Below are 23,106 nucleotides of genomic sequence, written 5' to 3' on the forward strand. Positions count from 1 at the left end.
AGCCCGAGGTCGCCCATCCATCTGCTCTTTCCTGAAAACAGCTGTTTTGTAGCAGGGTCCCTGTAATTTGGTGTCAGGCCATTTCGCATTTACAGCATCTAGAGTAAAAACCAGAAGGACAAATCAGGGCTGTGCACACGCATGTGTGTAGGAGGCGAGGAGGTGAGAATGATGTGTTTTCCAACCCCAACTTAAACACCAGTAACTACCAGCGATGTATCCACACACCCCAGCTGGAGGAGCCTGCCATCTGCATCTACCCCATCACGCCTCCATTTCTTGACCAAGCGCCTAAATACTGATAAAATGATATGTCGCTGTCTTTACCCCATTTTTGTTTGTCTTGACTGGCTTTCACACTTCCACATTTACTTACTGGTGCTGTCTGTCCCCTGTCACATGCAGGGTGGGGTGTCTGTCATCCGCTCACAGCCAAGCTAGCTCACTTTTCCCTTCACTGAGAGTGGAGTTCTGTTGCCTGAGGGCTTTCATCAGTCCCAGGAAATGGCAGGCACTTACGGGGCATTAACTCTCCAGGCTGTCTCAGGGGTGCAGAGCGCTAGGACTGGAATGCACTCAGCTCCCTCTTGGTTGTCCCAAAGGAAGAGGGGCCTCCTCACGTGCAGCCTTACTTAGCACCAAGGGGGCAGCTCTTAGGGCCCTAGCTTTGCCTAGCTTTGGAGTACTTTCCCTTTGTCACTGATATTAATAACTTTCTGATCTACCATAGGAAATGATTATACCATTTTAGAGACTATGTAAGAATGCACCCCAAAGCATAACCATTGACTAAGTAGCAATGAAATGGCTGCATGTGAATGGCTCATGAAGTTCAGTCTCATCACTGTACTAGTAGTTGGTTCAGGCACCACAGTCCTTCCTAGGAAGGAATGATGCCACCGGTAGTGCAGCCGGCCACCTGCGAGAGGGTCTGCCATGACCAATGGTCATTGGAACACGAAGACCTTCTCAGTGGATGTGGGACCTCACACACTGCCCCCAGAGCTTTGTCCATCCTGGTGTGTTTTTCATGCTGCCAGATGAAGCCCACGAGGCCTTTTCCAAAGCGAGAAAGCCTGAGTCTGAATGGGCTTCTCCAGGGAAGCAGTGGTTCCTGTTTTTCCAGAATTCTCAGGATTCTCCTCGGCACTTGTCATTGACGTCAACGGCAAGGAGACACATATATGTCTTGGTGTGGTGACAGAGAGCGCTCCCCACCAAACACAGTCATCAGCACAAGTAAAAACTTCATTTTGTCCTATTTCTAAGGAAAGTATTCTCTGATGTTAAAACTTAAGGCAATGAACATAAACCAAATTTTATGTTGCATGTATAGTCTTAAATTTTATATGTCAAAAAATATTTATACTTCATGTTATGACAGGTTCTGGGAAGAAACAAGACATAAGAAAGAACATAAAACACACAGAGAAAAGCACATACACACTCACACACACATCCGAAGTGACTCAGACAGACTTGGAGAAGCAATAGAAAGGGGCAATGACAGGCCTACCAGGAGACATGCTTTGAAATGATGTCACTGTCTCATTATTAGATCAATTTTCCCTTGAGGGTAGGTATCTACAAATATCTGCCCAAAAAAAAAACCTGAAAAAATGGTCTTAAGGATCCCCAGACTCAAATTCTTCTATTCAGACTCACTGATCAATCACAGCATCACTGAAAGAGTGGCAACTAGATATTACGTGTCGCTGGGTGTGGCGCAGTAAGAAGACACAACACCACCTGTGAAATATCGTGCCACAGAGCCAAGCCTGACCTTGGACTGGAAGTGTAGACAATATAAGAATAACAGAAAAAGTCAAATCTCTCAACAGGGAAGTGATCAGCCAATCTAGAGTGTGGCAAATAGCGTAGCGCAGGTGAAAACGAGGGGAGGGGGGAGCATTATTGATTAAAAGAGATTTGAGAGACGTGTTAGTCACACACAATATGTATACCTTGTTTGGACTCTGGTTTCAACAAGCCAATTAATGAGATGTTTTCAGATAATTGGAGAAATGTAAATATGGATTAGATAGTAAAAGATATTAAGAAATTGTTGTTTATTTTGATAGGTATGTTAATGAATGGGTAATAAAAGAAAAAGAAATTCTCCTCAGTTGAGCAGCGTTTCTCAAACTCGGCACTGTTAACTCTGGGTCAGATCATTCTTTGCAGGAGGGGCTGGCCCGTGCACTTAGGAATATTTAACAGCATCGTTGCCTTCTGCCCACTAGATGTCAGTAGAACCTCTGCATACACACCTGTCCAAATGGTGATAACCAGTCAGTAAATGTCCCCTGGTTAAGAATCATTGAGTTAGAAAATCACAGAGGTGTGTTGATGAATGAAGTGATATATAATGTCTAGGACTTGCTTTTAAATATGCTAGCAAAAAAAAGTAGTAGATAAATGAAACTTGATTAACCATAGTTTTTATTACAGTTGAAGCTAAATGGTGAGCACATTCATAATACTCTTCTCTCTATTTCTGCGTATGTTTGATTTTTAAATATCAAGCTGTTACTAAAGTCTAAGGTAGGATTGTCAGTAGGTTCCTTTGAATGCCTTCTCTCAAAGTTGCTTCACTGTCTTCTTGGGAAACTCCTTGCAGATATATTTCCCAAGGCCTGGAGTATACTTCAGAATTCCTACCTGGCATCATAGGAACGGACCCAGTCTACTTCACTGCTTTACCAACCCATGTCAACAAAGCCCCAAGGCAGAAGATATTAGCTATAAACAGAGCAGTGGATACCTAGAAGTTCCCCCAACCCCTCACCAATACTACCACTAACGAAGAGAGATACCTTCTCCTACTGCCTTATCCCCATTCTAGAAGAGGTTCACCTGGTGGATGGATAAGTAAACTTAAGGACTTTGAATCTCCCAGCTAACTAGAGTATTGTATAAAAGTACAAAATTTCCACCACCCTAATCTCATCTTTTTATCTTTTAGTTCAAATCCCTGTTAATGGTGGTTGCCAGAGGGGATGGTGATTAGGAGGCTGGGTAGAAATGGGAGGGGGGTTGGGGGGGATGGGTGGAAAGGGTGAAGGGATTAAGAAGTACAAATTGGTAGCTACAGAATAGTTATAGGGATGTAAAGTGCAGCATAGGGAATATAGTCAATAATATTATAATAATTATGTATGATGTCAGATGGATGCTAGTTTTATCAGGGTGATCAGTTGATAAAATGTCCAATCCCTGGGTATACATCTAAAACTAATGTAATATTGTATGTCAATTGTAATTAAAAAATAAAAATATTTTTAAAAGATGGTGCAGGTATATTGCAAATTTTTAAAAAGGTAAAAAAAATTCCTTTTAAACTACAACAAGCTAAAAGGGATGGACACAGGGCTACATTTTCCAGAGTATAGAGAAATAAAAGCTCGGGAAAATGAATAGGAAGGAAGACAGGGAGAGAATGAAGGACTCCGGCTCCTAAGGTGTGCAGGATGGAACAGAATTTACAGGGAGAGACACTACCAAAAGGGAAACTGGAAAGCTGGATGTTTTCTCAGCTATTTCAGTTTATGACTAAAAGTCCATTCTACGCCATAGAGATAGAGTCATTGAACTGACTTAATGGAAGACAATTGCTAGGTGGGGATATAGCGTAAGTGTAAAGCACAGTCTCTGCAGGTATGAGGCTCATAATTTAGTGGGAGGGAGGAAGCTTACTTCCCTGAGTGAAACAGTCAGAGCACAATTAATGGTGAAGCTGCATGCCATTAGCTCCACATGGGGTTCAGCAGTTGGGTAAGAGTTGCTGTGAGCAGGATGAGAAAGCAAAGCAGCTGAGGTCAAAGCCAAAGTCTTGACAGAGGAGAAGAAATGTCAACTGAACCTCAAAGATGAGTAAGATTTAGATCAGCTATGACTTTTCTCATGAGAGAAAAAGCAAGAGCAGAAGTATTCAATAAATATTTATTAAGTGCCAGCTATGTGGCTGACAGAGCCTTGAGGTTTGTATCCTGCAAAGGCTACTGTCTGGTATAAAATCAGAAATATGCACAGCATCTTTGTCAAATGTGTGGGGACAAGAATGACTGGGGATGACAGTGTGTGTTCCAGAGAAACAGAACCTGTAGGATGTGTATAGAGAAAGGGAGGGAGGAAGACAGACAGACAGACAGTGATTGCGGAGACCGGCAAGTCTGAAACCGCCATGGAAAGTCGGCAGACTAGAGACCCATGGAAGAGCTCATGTTGGTGTCTTGAGTACCAAGGCAGAGCTCTGGAGGCAGAATTCCTTCTTCCTCAAGCGACCTCAGTCTTTGCTCTGAAGGCCCTCAACTGACTGAATAAAACCCACTCGCATTATAGTGGGAATCTGCTTTCTTCAAAGTCTACTTATTTAAAAGTTAATTGTATCAAAAAAAAAAAACACCTTCACAGTAACATCGGGACTGGTGTTTGACCAAATATCTGGGTACTGTGGTCCAGCCAAGTTGACACATAAAATTAACCAACACAGGATGGGGTATATATAAGGGAGCAACGGTTAGGTGATGTGAAAGCCAGACCAGGACGATTCTTGAGCAGTCAACCAACAGGATGCTGGAGGAAGACTAGGCTAAGGCTGTGTCTTAGTAGATTGGAGACACAATACTACTCTGTCATCTTTACCTCACAGCAACCAAAGGCAGTACCTTCACAACACTCCTCAATTGCTGTGTGGTTGGCACGTTGAACCTGAGAAACCTGTCCCGCACTCCGATGTTCCCACCTGTGTGCCATTCCCTACTCTGAGAAGGAGGAAGCCCTGCTTTTTAGCTTCCTTGTTGCTACAAGGATAGCCCTAGATACAGATGGTAAAGGCACACCCAAAAGCTGATTTGCATTTTGAACCACCTGGATGATTAGAAAGGATGTTTCGTTGCTGGTTTTGAAGTTCTTTAAAGCAATACCTATTCTCTGTTTTAGGTCGAAATAAATAATGACATTGACTCTGAAATGCGGCTGCTGAACTTGACTTAGGAAGCAAAGCACCGTTGACAGCTCCTCTCTGCATCATGTCTCACTTTGTTCCAGACAATGGACTGCACTTCCCTGCTTTCCAACCAATCACGGAGTTCTTCGGTCACAGCCTATGTATTATTAGCATTGTGCGCTAGATGAGTTGTAGGTGCTTGGATGGGTATTTTTTAGTAATTTTTTCTTATATGAATACTTGTAAATTGTAAAAAAAATGGTTTTTAATTTTTTAACAGTATTTAACATGAGGCATGCAAAATGGAAAAAAATGCTGTGAAAACATACAGACAATTTTGTGAGAAATACCGGTTTGTGTTGTGGAGGTGTTAAGTCAGGGCTGCTGACAGCCACAATTATCCTGGGCCTGATGGAGTTTGCATTAGCAGACGCTACTTGGGGTTAGTAGACAGGAAGTTAGATGCTGAGACAGATGAAAATGGGTACAAATAGTGAATCCAGCTTTCAGACTGAATGTAGATCCTGTTTTTCAATACCACAAGACCAGCATGGAGTTCCCCTTTGTTCTAGACTTCCCAAAACCCAGAATAATATTACGGCAATCAAAAAATTCAGATTCTTGCATGATACCTTGTTATGCTTATGTTCTGAAAAATATGTGTTACGGGTGTGTGGAAGAGTGAAATGATAGTAAAACACCTTTCCCCCTTTGGAGGGAATATGAGTATCTCTGAGGATCACATTTTACACATTTTATCCCAGTCTTGACACTGGTGTCAGCCCTACACCTACAGCCTGTGGGCATGCGGGACAGAAATCACAACCGTAACTCTGTAATCAGCCATGTTGCTCTGAAGTTAGTCAAAAGGAGCATTAAAATTATGTGGAATTGTCTATAAATACCTCTCAAGGAGATACTTATATTTGTTCTGCACCAACTTTTCTTTCTCCTACCCCATTCCCAAAACCAAGAAATTAGTATCGGAAACATAATTTCCCATGGAGGGGGAAATATGTCTTGAAAATACACCACAGTTTTTTCTCTTCATATCTTTCAACTACTATGTCCCATGCCAAAATAAGCTTTGCTCACTTTGTGTGAATACTACGATGAGGCCTCCTGTAGGGCCCCGAAAGGGGTATGTGTGCACTATTTATTCCAGAAGTTGTTAATTTGGCCTATATATTTCTAAGACAGTCTATATACCATCTAAAATTATATGCAAATTTTTTCATGTGTAGAGTTTTCTTTTTTCTTCTTTTTTGTGGAGTCCACATATTTCATGAGACTCCATGAGAATCAGAACTTAAGAATCAGAACGTACCAAACAAATTCTTCCCTGGTTCCTCCAAGTTCATGACAACCATGGTGAGTTTTGGGGAGGCCTCTGGACAGTGCCCCTTCAGTCCCCTGACACCCATTGAACCCCTTCACTGTTCATCCCACTGAATAGCCTCAAATCCAAAGTGAAGAGGAGCTAGCAGGGACCTGAGAGATAGTCAAATCCAAGTCATCGTTGTACAGTAGAGGACGCTGAAGCCTAGGGAACTTTGGGGATTTGTCCAGGGTTCTGCATGTATACAGAGGAGCAAGAGCTATGGACAAAGGAAAGAGAATTTGGAAGACACAGAGTGGGGTTTGGGTCCCAGGTCCACCGCTGTGGTCTTGGGTACTATCAGACACCTCAGCCCTGGAGCTTTCCTCATATGTAAAGTGAAGCTATAATGCCTACCTCCCAAGGCCGAGGTGATGGTTAGATGAAAATGTACAAAACACCCTGTAAACTGTGAAGTGGCTCACAACCGGAAGAGGCTGTTGTTAATGTAACGTTGTAACAGTAGGCTGGACCCTATCTGGAGCTCTTGCTACATACCCAAGTGCTGTGCAAAGCCCATGGAAATGCCAAATTCTTCCATGTTTTCTACAAAGTAGCTTGAAAAATTTGCCCATGTTTGAGTGATTAGAAATAGTGCAGAGTACAAATTGCACTTCTTAATTAAAAAATAACTTTGATATTCAAATTCCAAGACTAATACATTTGTTATTGTGGGGAAAGCTAATAGAACATCAAAAACATAGAAAATGAGTCAGAAGAATAAAATTAATACCTAAATATCCTAAACTATTATTATGCCCTCCACCCCCAAACAAGACCTAGCTTACATTTCGAGAAGTAGTGCCATACAAACATTATTGCTGTTTCATCTTCCTGTGAACTTGTACATTCCTCTAAGATGCACCGTGGAGTCGTAGAGCCTGTCTCAGTGCAGGTAGGAGCCTGGAGAAGGAATCCTTCCATTTGTGACTTTTCTATGGAAATTCAACACAGGCAACTACTTAAGATGGTGTGTGTGCTTTGGTTTTTAATACTTAATATTAACTTAAATAATATAACTTGAATAATTAAGTTATAATTGTTTCAATCCCCAATTTCAGGAATCCATAATGGTAATTCTGAAGTTCCAAAAATTTTGCACTCATCAGAAACAAGTTAGGTAGACCTCCCTCCCCATCTCCAGCCCCCTTTTCTCCCCCACACCGCTCCTTGTCCAGGCCACTCCTTAGAGGTCCTGTTGACTTAAGACAAAAGAATGAAGAGTGTAGAACTGTACAGTCACGCACCACAGGTCCCCTGGGCCTGGGGGATTCTGACCCAGTACTGTCACATGTCACGAGGCTCACTGCAGAATGAGTGTCTCCAGTTCTTGCAGCTTTTGCCTGTGTTCCAGGGAATCCACTCTATACGGTACCTCGTGCAGTAGAGCTTTTAACAAAGACATGTTCCCTACATCCATGTTCTCGCCATGTGGAAGTGTGAATGTGGTCAGAGGAAGGGAAAATGAACACATCCCCTAGCCTGTACTCATTTGTCAGAACCTCTCAGCATCCTGAGACAGGCACCTCCAGACTCACGTGCTCTCCTCAGAAGTGGTCCTGGTAAAGCTGAAGACAGGACATGCACTGCCCAGGAATCCCTAGGGCTGGCTGGAGTGCAGAAGGGAAAAATTAAAACTGTTTTCTTTGCTCTTTGAACCTCCTTGACTATGTGTCTTATAAACGTTGGCCAACTCTGCCCCAGCCTGTGTCTTCTATCTTGTGCCAATGACCTGTCCTTTCTTAAAGGGTCTCCTGCTGACACTGTGTGGAGCAAGGATGCTCTCCAATTTACCTTACATCTATTTCCACTTCCAGTCCTGTTTTAAAGCAGGAAAAGTTAAGCAGGGGAGTCACGGGGGATAGGGGTTGGCTAGAGAATTCCCAGGGGTCAAGGGGTAGACTATAGTCATCATGAAAGATATCTCAAACATCTCTTTTAGGGAAAACTCTGAAGTTAGCATGCCCCCAAGTATCTTAGGCTTCTGCCTGCCATGCAATACGAGTGTGTGTGTCCCTGAAAAGCATATGTTCGTACCACTCTACATCTGAGAGGCTGTTGGCTCACTTGTTTTGGAGATTACTTGACATCTTGCCCTAGCAAAATATTGACTTCTTTCTTTTTTTACTTCGGAAAAACAAGCCCTGCTATTTTCTAAATAAGGGAGGCAGACAGCTTCAAGAGGCTGGATCTAACAAAATATAGCAAGGCTGCCATCTGTCTCACTTAATGAATGGGACACTCATGATTGAGAGGAATTTGTCTTCATTAGAATCAGCTAAAATGTAGGTTGCAAAGCCGAGGAAAACTATCATGCCTCCTCGGAACTGATTATCAAATACAGACCAAAATTGCTCTTTTTGACCTTTGCAAATTAGAAAGGAATCTTGCCAAGAATTAACACATCTTTATTTCAGACCTAATTTAAAAATGTATAGTATCGTAAAATGTGGGCTCACTATGAAATGAATATTCTGGCTAATTATTTCTTAAAGCAAACACTAATTTATCATTTCTGATTTACCTTAGTAAGTAACTAGGCGAATCCTTACAGTTGATTAGAATTCAAATGTTCTAACTTGATATTTTAGCCCAAGGTAGTAGTAACTGTTTTCAAGGGATCACTGAATTAAGTAAGAAAAATACAAATAACTGATGTTTTTAAACTTAGCAACTTTGAATATCTGTATTTTTTTAACATTTCCTTCCCATGGAAGAGCCATCTGTAATTTCTGCTGGATAGAAGGTGTGTGGAAGTGTGTATAAACCTTGTGCAGATATTCATGACAAACAGGCCCACAACTTAAGGGTGTGATGCCTGAAAAAGAGAACTAATGAAGGAAAATGCTACTCATGTAGTGGCACGATATGCGATGCAAAAAGAGAGCAAATCTATTTTAAATATTAGAATATACTTATTGGAAGGAATGCTCCAAAAAACAGAATTCTCAAAAATTTTATAGTTTGTGGGTGGCATCTCTCTTTACATCCTGAAAAAACTTTATTGTGGGTTGAGAAAAAAATGCCATTTGTAGTAGATGGATAAAACTGATGGATGGATGGAAGGAAGGAAGGAAGGAAGGAAGGGAAAGAGAGAAAGAGAGAAAGAGAGAAAGAGAGAAAGAGAGAAAGAGAGAAAGAAAGAAAGAAAGAAAGAAAGAAAGAAAGAAAGAAAGAAAGAAAGAAAAGAAAAGAAAAAGATGGATGGCAGTGGTGTAAATAAGATAGAGGTCTCTATCTCTTCGCATTTCAAAATTCTGGAGATAGTCAGCAAAGAGCTGAACTCGGGATCCAGGCTCCTTCCCTCTTGTGGCTTCATTATGCGTCCTGCCATTCTCAAAGTCATAATGAGTCAACATGGCTGCCAAAGTTCCAGCCATTGCTTTTGTATTCCAGGCAAAAAGGAGAAAAAAGGCACAGAAGGGCCCTTCTTTCATTTAAGGCCATGTCTCAGAAGTTGCACACACTATTTTTGCTTATATCCCATTAGCACAAATTTGTTCCATCTCAAATTTAGCTGCAAGGAAAACTCAGAATTATAGTCTTCATTTTCGGTAGCCTTAGGCCCATCTAAAAGTTAGGGGCTTCGTTTCTCAGTAAGAATGGGAAATGTAGATTTAAAAATGCCTAGCAGTTTCTGCCACACAGTTCAAATTAGTTGGCATGATTTTGGGAATATTTTCACCTACTTCAATTATAATACATTATAGAAAAATACATGTATTTTTCAGTACTATGAAGAATTATTCATCGACCTTGTGAAATGAGAATTTCTACCCTTTTTCTTAGAAAGAAAAAAATTATGATGCAAGATCCTTCTGTGATTCTGTAATTCTTCAGAGAGTATTCTAGCTTTCCCTTACTTAAAACTGAATTTTAAACACAAGAGCTAATCAAATGAAATGCTTGATTCTCACTGTTCTGCTACAAAAATATCTTTCCATGGTCATAACTCTTTAGCTACTTTATCTCGGCAGCACCTTTTTTCTGAATTGATAAGGAGTGTCAGTATTTTCTTTTTACGCAACTCAACAAACATGTGGTGGACACCGATGACTAGCGAGGGTGGGGCAGGACAGATCAGTGGAAAAAGCACATGACCCTTCCTTCCTGTCATTTTCTGTCGGTAAAAGTTGGGCCTGTGTTTCCCATCACCTGTTTTTCTTCAAAAACATAATGTTGGTTAGAGTGGAATGAGTATTTTAAATTACTGATACATAGTCTCTCAGAAAAAATTCAATTGAGGGAAATCATGGAATTTTTTTGTAAGCAGGTTTTACCATATATTCTTCCTAGGCTGTGTGTGTGTGATAGTGAGAGAGACACAGAGACAGAGGGAGACAGAGACAGAGAAACAGAGACAGGCAGAGAGACAGAGAAATCTTGAAATCTTCCGGGCACTACTTATTTAAAACATCCCAGGAAGTGATTGCAACCACTGAAAAGCGTTGATTACATTCTCCCAATACCTTCTGCCTGCAAACCTGGCAGCTGCCGCTGACGACTGAGATAAGGCTGACTGACTTATCCATGTTGTGCACACACGTGTGCACGAACTTCAACCCTGGGATGTGCCCTTTCTAAACCATCACTTTGTTAAAGTGCTCCATACACCCATTTCTCTAAACAATAAGTAATATGAGATTATTTTAGGGAATGAAAGGTAAAAGAAATAAGATGCCTAGGGCCACATGCTGTTTCTCTGCTGGGTCGAACTGCACAGTTGAAAGGGACCTCAGCAATTCGTTTGCTTAGTTGGCAGAGGAGACGACTGAGGCTGGTGATAGCTGCAGTGGCTTGTCCATGTCCCATTGGCTGTGCTGGGCAAGCCTTCAGTCCAGTCTTCTTTCCTCTACGCCAGCTGCCACAAGTCCCAACTGAACACAGCACTGGCTGTTGACTGCAGTCCAATGCTTTTTTCTCCTGGGCTCTGGCCCCGGTTATCAAGGCTCAGAACTCCTGAGGTGGACACCTGCCGTTGGCTTCTCCCTGTCACGCTTCCTCCTCTGTGATCTGAGCATCAGAGGGTCACATATACCTCTTCCGATGGGCTCTTGTCATGCCATGTTGTCTTCTCAGGGCGAATGAGAAACTCCAGACCTCAGATGACTGACTACTCTTTGCTTCCTTCTCAAAAAACAAAACAGCTCACGTTTGCCTGCCTTCCTCTGTCTTTACTCATGGTTTAAACATTATCCTTCTGCCCAACTCAAGCTTTCTCGTGATTCTTTGTCAACCAGCAGAGACAGTTTACTTTCAACTGCTGGGTGCCAGTCTTTCTAAAGACTTGTTTCTGAGGAAGTGATTTCACAAATGATTGCCAAAAGTAACTTTTTAACTGCCTCACATATTTCATTTCTTTGAAACCTCTTTTTTAAAGGGAATTGTTCCCTTTCCTTTCTGGCTTTTTAAATCTATTCTAAACCTTAAACGGCAGTCGTTGAATGCAGCTTTACAAAAGAGTTGACGAGGGCCCTGATGTAATGTGAAACCAAGAGCCGGGAGTGCAGTGCCTGCCAGTACCTTCAGATCCTGTGATGCAAATGGAGTGCTGTGTGCGTCTGTCAGTCAGCTTTCTGAGTCCTTCAATGGAACTTGTGTTGTGCAGCCGCCTGTTGGCCCGGCCAGGCCTTTTATTGGTGTACAATGTCACATTGGACACATTCATTCGATCAACACCTATACCTATGTATCTAAGTTCTTCTAAGGCTTTTCATTTTTGCCACCATTCTAAATAAGAAAAATAGTTTCCTGTGCAAGACATTTCTAGGCAAAATAGAATGTATAGAGTACCAAGTTAAATGATTTTAGAGAATGGAATTTGGGAAGATTCATAGATTCATGTGGCAGGCTTAACTAGTTTTTACAGAGCAAACATACTCATTAAATCCATTTTATTATTTTCATACCACTTGTTTAGTGTGGTGATTTTTTTAAAAAAAGGCAGCTGGTTAATCTTTGGATTATTTAACATCTCAGGGAAAAGCCATAGGTTATAAAACTCAAATATCTAAAGTTCACCCAGAAAGCGAAATCTCTCAGCCCTCCGTGGAGTTCTCTTTGTGCTCCTAGGCCCGCAAAGTCTTTGGTCTAAAGTCTCTGAACTTGATCGCATTGGTCCCATTAATCTTTGTCAAGAAGGAAGTTTAGGGGTAGGGTTCAGAAGGTGAACTCCTGATCTTGTTTGATTCTTTCCCTAGTTTTAGGGCCCACAACCACCCACCCGCCTTGGTCTCATTCTGCCTGCACTTCACATTTCCATATCTAGAAATATGGGACCACATGATAATTACAACCTCTTAAGAAATGGAGCTTTCATTAAAGGTTCCCTGAAAATCTAAGATGCCATGTGAAAAACGTGGGCAGCGTGAAATATTGGGAGCATCAGTGATGACTGCAGTAAGTCTAGGTCTCATTTCCTTTAAAAGCCACAGATATCCCAGTTTTATCCTGTGTAACTGGAAGGGAATTTGATGTTAACATTTCAAAATGCCTGTAAGTCCTGAGGGGGAAATCTAAAGTGAAAGGTATTAATTTACAAATCAGTTCCTAAAGCAAAATGCCTGCCTGGGAATGACAAAGTTATTTCTCATCCTGTAGTAGAAATGCCAAGGTGAGAACTCCCACTGAGACCTTCTGATCTGAAAACACTAAGGAATCTCTGCCATTGTGAGCAAAATGACAAAAAAAAATGTCTTCTCAGTTGTGCTTACCTTTCCAGTTTTTCTGGGACACCCTGCATGTGACAAGAACTCTGCTCCCCCATCCATCCACAGCGGAAGTAGGAGCCAAGACACAAAACAGGTCTCTGACCATCTCAATCAAGTTTATAAAATCCACACTCACACTCCTGAGGTTTTTTGCTATAGAAAAGCTTTTCCATCCTTTGTTTTAAGTCTTTTAAGTCCTACTTACTGTTCATTTATTCACGATTCTAATTATCTTAAAAACAGTGTTCAATCACATGACATATTACAAGCAGAAAATTAGAAAAGCTAGTAATGTTATACTATAAGCAAAATGCAGGCAGTAATCAAATATGCTCAAACTTAAAGAACAGAAATAGAAAATTAGTAGAACACTCTACTGCACAGTTGTCCTGGGACATTTAAAATGACAATAAATATCCTTAGGGTCTGTGGGCAACACAGTGTTGGTTAGAAAGAAAAGCATTTTGTTCATATTCTGGTGAATCCAGATTGTCAATAAAAACACTTATTGTGAATTAGGAACAGGAACCCCTTACTCAAGATACTTTTCTTTCATCTGTCCCAAAATTATGTTAATTACTGATTTTTATTTAAATAAGATGCTTTACTTTTATCTACTGAAAACTTGTTCAAATAACCATATGGACCTTCAGTGTCTATAATTTGAATGGGAACCCTTTATTTTCTTTAATTTTTTTTTTTACTATTGTTCAGTTACTCCCCCACACCCCACCCATTAGTTTCCCCTGCCCTACCTACCCCCACCTTCCACTTTCAAACCTCTCCCCACTTTGGCTTTGTCCATGGGTCCTTTATACTGTTTCTTGATGACCCTTCCAATTCTTTCCCCCATTATCCCTCTCCTTCCTCCCCTCTGGTTACTGTCAGTTTGTCTTTATTTCCATGTCTTTGGTTCTATTTTGCTCACTTCTTTGTTGTGTTGATTAGGTTCCACTTATAGGTGAGATCATACCGTATTTGTCCCTCACTGCCTGACTTACTTCACTTAGCATAATACTCTCCAGTTCCACCCATGCTGTCTTGAAGGGTAGAACCTCCCTTTTCCTGTCTGCTGCGTAGTATTCCATTGTGTAAATGTGCCATAGTTTTTTGATCCACTCATTTACTGATGAGCACTTAGGTTTTTTGCAGCACTTGGCTATTGTAAATAATGCTGCTATGAACATTGGGGTACATAGGTTCTTTTGAATTGTGAATGGGAACCCTTTTAATGTGGCATTGCTGTGCCCACATAACCTGCACAACATTATGTTGCCCTGTGAGCAATGCAGAAATCTCTCCATCCAAAATTGTTAAAATAAAGATGCATAGATATTTAAAAGGTGAAGGTATCAATAATACCAAAGATATTCCCTGAACATTCTGAATAGGAGTCATGTTCTAGTGAGAAAATATCTCTGGAAGGAATTAGATTAGATTTTCAAGACTGAGGGCCTTGATATTTTTCCCTGGAATGTTCCCCTATGATAGCTTTTCCTCCACTTTTTTGTTGCCATATTTTCTCTTCTGGTAGAATGCTCTGATTTTTTTCAGTTGCAAACACATCAGAAGCCCTGGGATATTTCACAGCAAAGGGATATTTCTGCTTTTGCAGAAAACGTGAGTGTGGTACGCTTTTTCCATGGGAAATAGTTACCCCCCTGCCTTCGTTTACCAAAACAAACTTGTTTCCTGGTGCATTCTTGACCTATTATCACTGTATAAAGGGGAATCTTCTCGCTTCATAGTAGCAGCTTACATCACATTGGGATACATAGTTTCTTCTTCATTCATGGCTAAATCTGATTTGCCATTTGGTGTGTACAACTGACAATACTCAGAAGATGCTACCAGTCTTGAAGTCCCTCTGAAGCTAGTTACCAGAATATCATTGGTAAACGAGCTTCATGGGTGAGACAGGGTTGGAGGACATCCTTCAAGCCACACCATGTGCCAGTGGCCATTGGTTGCAAGCTGTGGCTGCTGCTCCTTTTTTCGATACATCCCCGCTGAGAGCTGGCTGTGTGTGAGGCACTGTGTGAGGATGAAGAGCCCATTCACAACTCCCTCCATCTCCCTGCACACTCAACAAGCACTCAGTGAGCATCCACTTTGTGCAAGAAGCTAGGGGAGTGACAAAAACAGATCAAATACATATGAGAAATTTACAAAAGCAATCCTAGTAGCTTTCAGGTTGTCAATAAGTTACTTCCCTTAACTTCAACCTCTAGATACCATGCCCATTCCCTCTATAAAACTGAAGTCTCCCTGGGTCATAGACCACAACGTCCATCTGGGCAGACATGTGCCATTTTCTGTTGTGACTGCGTGTGAAAGGGTAAGTGAGCAAATGAGCCCCCTGTGCCTGGGGACCAGAATAATAGATGCCAGAACTGCAGTCGGCCATGATCAACAAACCAAAAAGCAAGTCTGAAGGACCGCAGAATAGGCACAAAAAAACACCAAGTCTAAGCTCCCAACAGCCAAAAGCCGCTGTGTGCTTCAGTGACACTGACAGACATTTCCTAGTCACACCTGTGGTGACCTGAGGGCGGTGCCATAGGGCCCATTTGATGGGCCAGTGTTTACATGAAGCCCAGAACAGACAGGTAAGGGGACTCACTAAAATGGGAGTGTCAAACACATTCTCACCGGGGTCCACATCAGCCTCTGGGTTGCCTTCAAAGGGCTGAATGTGATTTTAGGACTGTATAAATGCAACTACTCCTTAGCAGGTAAGCGAGAGTTCGGGTGCTGCTGCCGGGAAGAAACAAGGTGCCTGGCTGAATAAAACAAGGTGGAGGGCCAGATTCGGCCTGCGGGTTTGCCACCTGTCTAAAGAAGCAAAAGCAATGCTAAAAGCCGTCCCCACACAACTATGGCATAATCACAAAGGTTTATGCAACGCAAAACTGTTTCTTGATATTGTTTCTAACATACTAGACATTATGTTGTATTGTTATTGAAAGCACAAAGCCGTATTTAAACGGAGAGGATGACTTTAAGTCTCTTTGTTGCCGTGACCAACAGAACAGAACTCGGTTTGCGCTCCTGTTTGTCCCACCAACTCTGCCCTCTGATGGGAAACACTGGAAACACCTGTAGCATTTCATTCTATTTCAAGGGCAAGCAAGGATCTGCTGGTAAGGACAGAAAGGCAAGGACATGGCACCTCCTGTCGTTTTCTACATGTTTTTAACCTTTAACATTTTACCAGCAGAAGTCATTAAAGATAAACTTTCAGTCTTGAATAATTCTCACATTGCTTGCCAACCAAGATGAGTCTCAATCTTGATACTGCAACTTGATATAAAAATCTTGAACGATATTTTGTACCACTATGAATTTCTACTGCCCCGTAACTCTGTTGTGGCTTCACTGTATATTAACTTCTTTTCTACAGATTTTTGAGCTACCAGGTGAATTAATTTAGAAAGTCAAATCCTGTTAGGAACCATCCTATATGATATCGATAGCCTGTGAAAAATGAAAGTCTTTTTTCTTATACAAACTGGTAACAGTTTTCACAATTCCTTTTTACATTTGTGTGCATATAATACCTGTATATTATACTCATTCTAAAGTGACCAGAAAGTCTTATTTAATAGAAACTACACACATTTTTTATGTCACTATGGACCCTTTGATTCTGGGTGCATTTACAATAAGTTAGCAGTATAATATTCTTTTCAATTATTAATAAAAACGTACGTTGAAGTAAAAGATGGCTATTGTTTTAATGTTTCCCACATTACAGTATGCATTTATTATATTAAGCTTAGAAAAGGTGTATGTCTTAAAGGGATTACCCTTCCATTTCACACACAAATAAAAATGAAGTCTCAGGCTATATGTCTCGGGAAAGTGCAGTGTCTTCCCCACGAATTTCAAAGCATCTCTGAGGGGGCTGCAGACTCCACCATCCACCCAGGTGTCCTGGGGAGGTAATGACGTTCTCATCACTACTTCTCGTCCTTGCGGCCCACTCCAGGCAACCTCTTCCCAAAGCAGGAATTTGTGCTCTTTATTACCCAAGCCAAGTTGAAACAAACTTTTGGAACTAATAAATTTTACTGAGGTTTGATGATAAATAAAAGGATTACATCCTAAAAAGAAAAGCTTGAAAGAAACTTTCATGTATCGTACCAGTGATACGATACCAGTGGCTTAAAGCCAGTCTGACTTCACCCTCACAGGTGATGTTTGTTGGCCCTCTTCTTAACCTCCCGCCTTGCCCTACGACCTTACCAAGGCCACAACATCACTAGATGATAGAAATTTTTTGCCTCCATTGTACGCGGTACGCCATTGGATGAAACGTCCTTCTGCAGTGCATGACTATAGTGAGTGCGGAAGAGACATGCAAGAAAAGGTTAGGTGGTGGACATGGGGAGTGATAGATTCAGGGTGCTGTTCAGGCAATGCAAGTTGACATTTTATTCCACAGGAATCCACTGGGGGGCGGTAGGCCCTGACTGGCAGTAGGGAAGTCAAATCACCTCTACTGCTAATGCCTTTGGGTAACAAAACCCAGCACATTCTAGAAACCAGGAGCCTCTTTGAACACCTGAACTGTCGGCAGAGAACGAGGGTACTGAACTATTCCTCTTACTTAAGCATGAATTTCATTTTACTCCTCCCTTCCTTTGTCATCTTAATCCTTCGAGAATACACCCACGCCAACACAGAGAGAAGCCTGCGCTTGTTCAGCTCACTGTAGTATGTAATAACCCCTGACATTAGTCAATATGTTGAAAAGGAAAATTCAATCATAAAAGACATTTCTGCTTCCAGATTATGCAGAAATAAAATCAGTAAGTGTGCTTTCAAAAAGAGTTTCCCTGGAAGCTGATGTCTCCTTTAACGGCCGTGTGAAGGGGCCCTGTGAAGACCTACATGGACCTACATGGATCAGAGCTCATGATGCCTGGCACGGCCTTTGCCGTCCTTGTGATGACAAGAAACGGGATATCTTCACCTAATGCCATCTTTTTAGGTTCTTTCATTGAACAAGTTCTTAAAGAACAAAGTGTCCTGGGGGATAAAAGCAGCTGAAGCAATTTCCTGGAGCTGCAGGTGCTGTTACAGAGCAAATGTCTTCAGAGCAAAGAGGTGTGAGTCGTCGGGCAGGAGGGGCTCCTTAGGGTAACAGCAGATTTCACTCCAGCCACTGTTCCCCTCCCCTCTCTTCTCTGACTTCCCTTCCTCATATTCGTTTCTCAGAGCCGGGGTTTCCTTATCCACAGGAGGAGGATGGCATCTATCCCATTGGGTTGGTGGGAAAAGATCAATATGAGTGAAGCAGATAGCACAGGCCCCGAAACATTAGTAAGTCCCCTACGGATGTTAATCTTCTTCACTCCTCCGCCAGCCCCTTTCGACCCTCCCTTTTTCCTTCCCCCACCTCACCCCCACCAGTGTGAAAGGCCAAAATGAGTTCTTGCAGCCATGGCTCCCCTTAGCTGTCGCCTGGGGTCCAAGGGCTGGAGGCCACGGGCAGAGTCCAATGCACTTGGAGGTACATTCTAGCATGCAGAGCCAACTTCTGTTTTATTTTTTTATTTCAAGGTTTCACAAAGAACACTCTGACCTAATTAAGGACAAGATTTTTATTTAAAGTTGGGGAACACTATATAGTGAAGTTGAATACTATACCTTCTTACCCAGAAGCACGTAAGTAGCTGCATATTACAGCATCCTGCCGGCAGACACCACTCAAGGAGAAAACGAACACCCAGTCAATGAGAGCATCAAACTCAGACCCTCCTGAGATGCCCTCCTCAAGCAGAACTCAGGGCCCGGCCTCCTGCTGTGCTCTGGCCTCACCTATGGCCTTGGAGTCTCTGCCTCCAGGTGTACAGAGGGAGAAGGAAGCAGCAGAAGTGATTTCCTGAGGAGGTTGTTGGGGCTGGGCTTGGGAATGGTGCTCGTGGGTCTTTATTTCCTCCACTCCTATGTGGAGAGTCTTTGCAGGTGCCAGGTTAGGAGACTCCAGGTTTTCTTTTTACGAGGGAAGGTGCCATTTTCTTTCATGGACAATCAATCACTGTTTTCTTAGTTTCTTCAGCTTGGCCGAAGCTCAGGAAAGTAAACAGCAAAAACAGGTGAGCCATAAAATTAAGCCTACATCATTGGGGTGTTAACTAAGGCCATTAAATCTGTCATTTGGGATCTAAATATTGGAGTAGGCCTTTGATGATACTGTAAAATTGTTCCAAGAGTAGACTGATCTAGAATAATAATGCAGCACGATTGAAAAATTTGAAAAACTACTCAAGCTTTCTAATTGGTATTTACATTCATGCATTCCCCTCCTTAATGACATAAAGAAAAATAGCGTTACAGGTGCTCAATGCAACCGGGCTTGGTGAACATAGAGGAAAAGCAGCTGGTGCATGTAGAGCTGAGAGCATTTTAATATTAAACAAATAAACCACAAGCAGATGGGCGTGGCATGCTTAATCACAGGGTGTGGGTATTTCAGATGTTTGTCCTCTCTACCCTTCAGTTCATTCGATGGCTGAGCATGCTGCAGGGCAGGAGCCGAGAGAATGAAGCACGGCTGAGAAGCCGGCAGCAGAGGGGGACTCCCACGTGGCACAGGCGAGGGCTCCCACGGGGGGAGGCTGCTCGGCCTGCACCTGCGAGAGAAAGGAACACCTGGTGGACACTTCCCAGCTTTGCTGTGGAGAGTGTGGAAGCAGCGTTGTTTCCCAAGAAAAAGCCAAGAAAAGCTACCCTGATCTATGTTAGAAATGTCATGAAAGAAAGAAGACTGGGGAGATGGGAAAAAGAAGGAGGAAGAAGGCAAGGTTAGGTGAGAGCTTAGAAAGGCAGAAAGGAAAGGAGACCAATGCGATCACTCCCTCCCTCATAGCCTCATACAAAAGTAAAATCAAAGCTTCAACTCAATACCTATTTTATTCTTCAGAGCTTCTTGGAGTTAGATTCATGTTTTTTTCTGTGTATGATGCTGAGCTGACAAGGGTTTTGAATTGGAAGCAAGAAAGCCTCATGTTATTTGGGCTGAATTATTTAAATTGAAATGGTGAGCCCAGTATATTTTTTCAGTATATTTGCTGTTAGAAGTTGTTGACATCAGCACTTTAATTGTGATCAGAGGCTTTAAAGACCTTCAGGTTGCCAGGTTTTTGTTATTTATTTTATGAAAGTGGCCTCACAGGCACCAACTTCTACAGGAGAGTCAAATCTGACTCAGGGGATTAAGTTGTAAAGTGACTGCATAAAGCAAAAGTTAAGTGTAGTCAAAATTTCCATTAAAAATATTGTAATTCATCCCTCAAGTACAGTACCCAATTGTACACTCAAGTTCAGCCAGTCAGGCGTTTCTTGGCATTGAGCACACAGCTCCCAGCAGTTACTTAAGTGGCAGTAGCCACACATGCAGGTCAGAGTCAAGTCTCCGCCGCCACGTGAATTATGTTCCCGTGAGGAGGCAGAGAATAATTACAAGAGCAAGTGAATAAAATTACATCGGATAGTTCTCTGCAAGGTGGAGACAGGCGGTGAAGGGGAGAGGCAGAGGATGGGTGGGCATGGTGAGCTCACAGACATGAGCAAACACGGTGTCTGCCAGCGGCGGGGCGTCTGAATCCTGCACCACAGAAGACGTTACAGGGCCGCGGTGGCTTCTGAAGTGTCTCTAGAGCAGAACAGGCTGGCTCGGAATTTGGTTATGATAAATTATGAGATTACAATAAATGTCAGAGAATTCAAAATCTAAAAGTGCTAAATTTATGTGAACATGAACACGTCCAAGAGAAAAACTCATGATTAAAGACTTTCCTTAAATTTGAAAGGGAAACTTTGATGAGATTTAGAGCACATTCTGTGCAGAAACTTTGTAGGGGGAAATCTCTGGCCAGGTCAGTGTTTGGTTAGAGTGCTTCTACCTGTATTTTGCTTACAGTAGATGTTCTCACTTGAGTGCCTCCCCAGTGGGTGTCCCCAGAGCACCTTGCATTATATGACACTCTGGTTCTGTGCTCACCCAAGAAAATACTACTCTAGCCTAGCAGTTGCCCAGTTAGGCAGCAGAGAAAGGAGGACTGGAATTTTGTAGGCAGTCCACAGATTTATGTACAGAAGAGCACCTGACCCCTAATAGTTATTAAAATTGTGTTTGCTTTTTTAAAATCAGATCCTTCAGGAACTCTTCATCAATCAGAATAGAAAACATCTGGTACTAGGTATAAATTTATATTTATACAATCATTAGCATCTTGTAATTGAGATATAATTGACATATATTAGCTTCTGGTGTACAACATAATGATGCCATACACCATTAGTATTTAAATAAATGTAGTAATTATACTACTCAATTTCCTTTAGGTTTCTGTCAACCTCCTAAAATCTCCTGTTTCAAATGTTTGCATGTAAACACAACCTATTAAACATTGTCAGCTGGTTCTCTCCTGACATCTAGTGTTCCTGACTCATTACTGCAAAGTAACTTCATTTTAAATCACTGTTAGAGTGAGAAATGTTGTATAGAATAAAAACTTAATTCATTTTAGAAAGTTAAGTGGAATAAAATTACAAACAAAATAAGATCAAAGCCTCTGTCTCCAATAAGCAAAAGACCTTTGTTTTGTAATTCTTCCCATATGAGCAAAGTGGTATATTTTCTTGCTATTCTGGTAAGTAACACAGCATGTATGTCGGGCTGTTCCATTATTGCAGAGTTCTGGGCCTGTGTGACTTATCACTGTACTTTTAGAAGCTACAGGACCATCCTAACCCATCCCGACATGGAAACAGCCTGACAAGGTTAGAGATTTTCCTGTTCTGCGGTCTGGAAATGGACACAGCCCACATCCCTACATAAAACATCTCTTGCCAGATTACTCACATACACTTATGGGTATTCAGAAATATCTGGCTAAGCCCTGGTTGGTGTGGCTCAGTGGATTGACAGCCTACAAACCAAAGGGTTGCTGGTTTGATTGCCAGTCAGGACGCATGCCTGGGTTGCAGGCTAGGTCCCCAGTTGGGGGCATGTAAGAGGCAACCATTCTCTTGAACATCGGTGTTTTTCTCCCTCTCTTTCTCCCTCCCTTCTTTCCCCAATCTATAAAGAAAAGAGAAAAGAAAAGAAAAGAAAAGAAAAGAAAAGAAAAGGGAAGGGAAGGGAAGGGAAGGGAAGGGAAGGGAAGGGAAGGGAAGGAAAAAGATAGATAGATCTGGCTAAATAGAAATGGGTGATAGGTTCTGTCCTTAAGTCCAACATTCCCATTCTATCTGAGGTATTCCACATAAGTAAAAGGCCATGGGAAGGATTCACGTTATCCATGTAGAAGGCAGCCCCGCCCTGACCCAGTCCTTCTCTTGTTCTTTTTTCCTTTCCCTTCTCCTAATCTACATGTTCCCTCCCTCCCACCGTCTTCCAGCCTCTGCTCCTGTCCTGCTGACAAAGTCTGCTCCCTGACACTCAGAATAGCCCGCTGGCCAGTGGCATCAGCAGCACCTGGAAGGTGGTTACACGTGCAGATCTCAGGCACCAACCAGAATCAGAATCTGCACTTTAACAAGATCCTAGGTGTTTCCTATGCACACAAGCTGTTAAAGCGCCACTCTAGAGCAGAAGCGGGGGCAAGTAAGTTTCAGCTGACAAACCAGCTCCAGGAGCAGGCTGACTGGAGCCATGAACGGTCTTAGTGCAAGAGTCCTGGGACTTAAGGGACATCTTCTATGAGCAGAGTATGAAGTGTGGCACCCATACTTTGTATTCAGAAACAAACCTTCTAATACTTCTTACGTGTTTCCTTCTCTAAGCAGCGGTTGTCACTGGGTCCCTACTGAGCCAGGCAGAGTGCCACACTTAGACTTAGGCAAGTGGAGCCCCAGCTCCAGATCTTGCCCATTGGGGGTCCCTACATGCTGAGTACCTTCTCAAAGTGCTCTGAGGACCTTTCTAGTGCATGGGACTGGGGAGGGCCAGAGGTGCAACTGTGTTAGGTACACCACACCTGGACCTGGTCCTGCATGGGGCCTGGTCACAGGAAGCAACTACCTTCAATATTTCATTAGTGCACCTCAGTGGTGAG

At 42.3% G+C, this 23,106-nt stretch overlaps 1 protein-coding gene across 2 annotated transcripts in view; it reads left to right on the top strand.

Moving 5' to 3' along the window:
* Positions 1-9,380, top strand: part of NKAIN3 (sodium/potassium transporting ATPase interacting 3) — a 536,750-nt gene extending 527,370 nt beyond the window's left edge. For both annotated transcript variants that reach the window (XM_028534034.2, XM_036031160.1), the window contains one exon: positions 4,942-9,380. In XM_028534034.2, the coding sequence (XP_028389835.2) occupies positions 4,942-4,951 (10 nt within the window). In that variant the 3' untranslated portion in view covers positions 4,952-9,380. The remainder of the gene's footprint in view (positions 1-4,941) is intronic.
* Positions 9,381-23,106: the final 13,726 nt, after the last annotated feature.

Source organism: Phyllostomus discolor, chromosome 7, assembly GCF_004126475.2.
Source record: "Phyllostomus discolor isolate MPI-MPIP mPhyDis1 chromosome 7, mPhyDis1.pri.v3, whole genome shotgun sequence".
Taxonomy (NCBI): domain Eukaryota; kingdom Metazoa; phylum Chordata; class Mammalia; order Chiroptera; family Phyllostomidae; genus Phyllostomus; species Phyllostomus discolor.